The sequence below is a fragment of the Meles meles genome, chromosome 8 (assembly GCF_922984935.1).
Source record: "Meles meles chromosome 8, mMelMel3.1 paternal haplotype, whole genome shotgun sequence".
NCBI lineage: Eukaryota > Metazoa > Chordata > Mammalia > Carnivora > Mustelidae > Meles > Meles meles.
Genome location: NC_060073.1, coordinates 11932819 through 11938640, shown reverse-complemented (window position 1 = coordinate 11938640; position 5822 = coordinate 11932819). Strand labels below are relative to the sequence as shown.

Here is a 5822-nt window from a genome sequence, read left to right as displayed (position 1 = left end):
GTCAGAGGTCAGAGATTGAACCCTGTTCAATGAAGCAAAGAGAAGAGTAAGCAAAGAGAAAGTAATGAATTTCTAATCTTTAACATTTTACAAACACTTGTGGATTATTTTAAAGATTTTACTTATTTACTTGAGAGAGAGAGAGAGGGAGAGAAAACACATAAGCAGGAGGAGGTACAGAGGGAGAGGGAGATTCAGGTCCCTACTGAGCAGAAACCCCTGATGTGGGGCTCAATCCCAGGACTCTAGGATCATAACCTGAACAGAAGGCAGATGCTTAACTGACTGAGCCACCCAGGTGCCCCACTTGCAGATTATTAATAAATAATGAGGCCACTCTTCATGCAGCATGAAAGTATGAACCTCCAAGACTTAAATGTATTGTGCTTGTGTGAAATCAACTCAGCTCTCAGTCCATTTGGCATATTACCTGTCTCAAGTTAACCTTTGTTTATACAAAGGCAGTATGAATTTTGTTAGAGTCAATTCCTGTGCATGTTACTGGGAGTTAAGTTTTCTGAGAGGACAAATCTGGACAGGGCCTCAGCAGAAACATCTCTTCTTGGGTAACCTCTTCAAGGCATCTTTGATTTCCCTGTTCCTCAGACTGTAAATCAAGGGATTCAACATGGGAATGGCTACAGTATAGAATACCGATGAAAATCTGTCAAAACTGGAGGAACCGCCAGAGCTGGAACTCAAATAGACAGAGATACTTGAGGTATAGAAGAGGGAAACTGCTGTCAGATGAGAAGCACAGGTGTTGAAAGCCTTGGACCTGCCTTTAGCAGAAGTGATCTTCATGATGGAGATGATGATATAGCCATAGGATACCATGATAATGAGGGCATTTATTATCCCAAAGAACATTGCTAATATAGCAGTCCACAGTTGTACAAAGAAAGTGTTGGTGCAAGACAAGGCTAACAGTTGGGGCGTGTCACAAAAGAAGTGGTTGATGACATTAGGCCCACAAAAATGGAGCTGAAACACGGTACACAATTGGGATAAAGAAGCAGAGAGTCCAGCCAAATAGGATCCCAGAACCATCCGAATACAGAGGGTGGGTGACATGATGGATGAATAGAGAAGTGGATTACAAATGGCACTATATCGGTCATAAGCCATGGCTGTCATGAGACAAGACTCACTCAGCCCCATGCCTGCAAAGAAAAAGAACTGAACAGCACAACCCACAAAGGTGATGGTCTGCTGCTCTTGGAAAAAGTTGGAGAGCATCTTGGGAGCTATAGAGGTCACATAGCAGATATCGATGAACGACAGATTACTGAGGAAGAAGTACATGGGTGTGTGGAGGTGAGAGTCCATCCTTATTAAGATGATGAGGCACAGGTTCCAAGTCACTGTCAAAATGTAGATCAGCAGGAATACAATAAAGAGAACTGCTAGGATTCTGGGAAAATCAGAGAATCCCAAAAGGATGAAATAGGTGATCTGTGTAATATTTCCTCCCACAATCATTGGCTTGCTGCTTCTAAAATCAGGAAAGAGAGAAGAGAATGCATTGCTGACTCAGGTGAGATAACAGTATCACAATTCCCATATGTGCTGTTTTTTCCCTCCACGGAGTGCTGGGAAAGAACCAATGTCTCACTGTCCTGATGAAAAGACCCAGCTCTTCATCTCAGATTGTCAAGAAGTGTGTTTTTAAAAGTGCTTCAAAATAATGATGTACTATATGTTGGCTAATAGAATTAAAATTCAAAAAAGAAGTGCTTCAGGTTCTCAAATATTTCATGAAGTTTCATGAAAATTAAAGAGATATGTTTGAATTTGACTAAGAAGCAAAATAATGCAAATGTTGTGAATATTACAGAGATCATTCATCAAAAATTTTTTTAAACCTTTGATAATTCACTACATAACCACTGTTTTACTAGAACATAAGTAGAATCACTCTAGATTAAAACTGAGATAGCCCTTCAGGCTCACATGGTCATCTAGATAATGTTTTGAAATTTCATTTTTTATCTTTAGGAAAAGCTATTTACTCTCTTTGTAATAATTTCACAAACTTTATGTGAATACAGTAAATATATCATCTTCTAACTGCCCTGGAAAACTATATCATAACTTATCACTCTGATAATATTTTCTTGAGACACAGTATATGTACCCAATAAAGTTATGGAACAAGTCTTCTTAGGAAAGTCTTTGTACTAAGTATTCCAACGGGAAGGCAGTAAAGATCACTATTAACCCCAACATTTTTTCAATATTAGGGTACTTTACTACTTGAGAAACAACATGGTATGGTGGCTAAATGTTCCGACTTTGGCGTTTTGTCTGATACCCTTTTAATGAACTTGTCCCAATTGCTTAAACACAGTAAGACTGATTTACTCGAAATGAAGTAGGAACATTAAGTGCCCCTGGATGATAAGATTACTAGAAGAGTTACAAGAAAATTCATGGAGATGCTCAGCACACAATTCTGTACAGAGTAATAGTTCAATAGGAATTGGCTATTATTATCAGGGATTTTTACAGATAACCATGAATGACAGCTGTACCCATGGTTAGGAATATCAACAGTGTTACAATTAACTTATGGGTTAATTTGAGGGATTTCCTGGGCATCACAAACTTGTACAGTGAGTAATCATTACCTCTAGGCAGATGTAGATTCAGACCTCATGTAGAAGCAAATCAAACCATCTGGGGACATGAAGACACAAAGCACATAAACAATTTTCTATTTAGTTTGTTTGAGTTTGAATACACTTGGTAAACTGACAACCAGCATCAAACTATGATGACGCTGATGCAAAGGAAAAATAAGTAATTTTAATTACCAAGTATCACATAGGTATATGTTATATTTGTTGATACAATCATCCAGTTAGAGCTCACTAACAGATTCATAGTAGATTGCAACTATGGCCTACACTCCATAACTGACTGTCCTTCCTTGTTATGAAGGAGTAAGTCAATGAGAACAGCTGTGAAATTTTTGAAAAAATATGAATAATTAAAAAGACATGAACTTTTAAATATTAAAAAGTATTAGGAACATTGATCATTCACTATTCCTATGAAAATAGACATGTGTCAAAAGACCTTATACATATTTTAGAATAATTTAAATATAAGTAATAATTTAAACATGATAAAATTAGCATTTTAAACTGATAAACAAAGGATAAATTCTTGATATGCATTTCTGCAATCTTCGTGTGTGGTAAAATGTGCGAAACATAATGCCAGAAACAGAAACTATAAAAGAAAAATATAACAATTTAAAACTTGGTTATGTGACAAAAAATCCATTTAAGGAAAATACTTCTTTTTTTTAGCATCTTAGTGTTTATTTGTCCAGATTTTTTTAATGTAGACTCCATGCCCAGTGTGGAGCCCAATTAGGGGACTGAACCGACAACTCCGAGATCAAGACCTGAGCTGAAATCAAGAGTTGGATGCTTCAACAACTGAGCAACTGAGGTGCCCCTCTCCAGACTTTTTTAAAATTTCTTTTCGGTGTTCCTGAATTCATTGTTTGTGTAAAACACCCAGTGCTCCATGCAGTGTGTGCCCTCCATAATACCCACCACCAGGTTCATCCAACCACCCACTCTCCTCTGCTCCAAAACCCTCAGTTGGTTTCTCAGAGTCCACAGTCTCTCATGGTTCGTCTCCCCCTCCAATTTCCCCCAACCACCTTCTCCTCTCCATCTCCCCATATCCTCTGTGTTATTTCTTATGCTCCACAGATAAGTGAAACCGTATGATAATTGACTCTATGCTTGACTTATTTCACTCAGCATAATCCCTTCCAGTCCTGCCCATGTTGACACAAAGTTGGGTATTCATCCTTTCTGATAGGGTCATAATACTCCATTGTATATATGGACCACATCTTCCTTATCCATTCATCCGTTGAAGGGCATCTTGGTTCTTTCCACAGTTTGGTGACTGTGGCCACTATTGCTATGAACATTGGGGTACAGATGGCCCTTCTTCTCACCACATCTGTATCTTTGGGGCAAATACCCAGCAGCACAATTGCAGGGCCACATGGAAGCTCTATTTTAAATTTCTTATGGAATCTCCACAATTTAAAATACAATTAATTATGGAAAAAATAGTTATAAGGCACAAAAAAAATGTAGCAATGCCTTTCATATAAAAGGCATAAATCAGAGGATAGGGCACTCATATTTGCTAATGATGAGGGTATAAAATGTTCTACCTTCCAGAAAGAAAAATATTTTTGCTTTATATAACAAATCTGTCTCTCAGTATCTCTGTCTCTGTCTCTATCTCTCTCTCATCCACACATACAAACATAGGAGACAAATAAAACTGCCTGAAGTAATGAATGGTATGATTCTGGTTTCCTTCTTTAAACCTCTCAGTGTCTGACCAATTATTTCCAACAACCCATATATTTACAGGATCTAAAGCTATTATGAAATATAAATCCTTAAAACTAAGCACAGAGTAAGACAGAAAGGGAGAGGGAACAGGGAAATTAAAGGGAGAGAGAATGACAGAGAAAACAGACTTTCAGAATTTCCTGGCTTTTACCTACTGGCTGTATCACTCTTACCAAGTTATTAACCCCTCTGTGCCTCAGTTGCCTCATCTACAAATGGCACTAACAGTACTCACTACCTCAGAGGGTTGCTGCAGGGACTGATTGACATAAAGGGCTTAAACAGGACTCAATAAATGTTAGCATTCTGATACACTTCAAAAAAATTAAAAAAAAAATAAATGTAAAGAAACATGTCATCTGCAAAGAGAGAGAGACTTTGACTTCTTCATTGCCAGTTTGGACACCTTTTATTTCTCTTTGTTGTCTGATTGCCATTGCTAGGACTTCTAATACTATGTTGAACAAGAGTGGTGAGAGTGGGCATCCTTGTCATGTTCCTGATCTCAACGGGAAGGCTGCAAGCTTTTTCCCATTGAGGATGATATGAAGTTCAGGAATGTTCCCTCTATCCTGATACTTTGAAGCATTTTAATCAGGAACGGATGCTGGATTTTGTAAAATGCTTTTTTTGCATCAATTGAGAGGACCATGTGGTTCTTCTCTCTTCTCTTATTGATTTGTTCTATAACATTGATTGATTTGCGAATGTTGAAGCAACCTTGCAACGCAGGGATCAATCCCACCTGGTCATGGTGGATCATCTTTTTAATGCGCTGCTGGATCCTGTTTGCTAGGATCTTGTTGAGAATCTTAGCATCCATATTCATCAGGGATATTGGTCTGAAATTCTCCTTTTTGGTAGGGTCTTTGCCTGGTTTGGGGATCAGGGTAATGCTGGCTTCATAAAAAGTGTCTGTTATTATAGTCTTTGGCTTAAAACCTAATTGATCTGATATAAGGATTGCCACCCCAGCTTTCTTCTGATGCCCATTAGCATGGTAAATTGTTTTCCACCCCCTCACTTTAAATCTGGAGGTGTCTTCACGTCTAAAATGAGTTTCTTGTAGGCAACATACTGATGGGTTTTGTTTTTTTATCCATTCTGATACCCTGTGTCTTTTGATTGGGGCATAAAAAGAGTCTGGAAGTTTTCCTTCTGCTTCAAATTTTTGGAACAGCTTCAGGAGAATTGTTTTTATTTCTTCTTTGAAAGTTTGGTAGAATTCCCCAGGGAATCTGTCAGGTCCTGGGCTCTTGTGTTTTGGGACGTTTTTGATCACTGCTTCAATCTCATTGCTGGATATTGGTCTATTCAGGTTGTCAATTTCTTCCTGTTTCTGTTTTGGGAGTTTGTAGTTTTCCAGGAATGCATCCATTTCATCTAGGTTGCTTAGCTTATTGGCATATAACTGTTGGTAATAAT

At 38.1% G+C, this 5822-nt stretch overlaps 1 protein-coding gene across 1 annotated transcript; it reads right to left on the bottom strand.

Annotated features, from left to right (window-relative positions):
* Positions 1-543: 543 nt before the first annotated feature.
* On the bottom strand, positions 544-1482 carry LOC123949728 (olfactory receptor 5AN1-like). The gene has a single exon (XM_046017311.1). It carries the CDS (start codon positions 1480-1482, stop codon positions 544-546), a length of 939 nt encoding a protein of 312 aa, XP_045873267.1.
* Positions 1483-5822: the final 4340 nt, after the last annotated feature.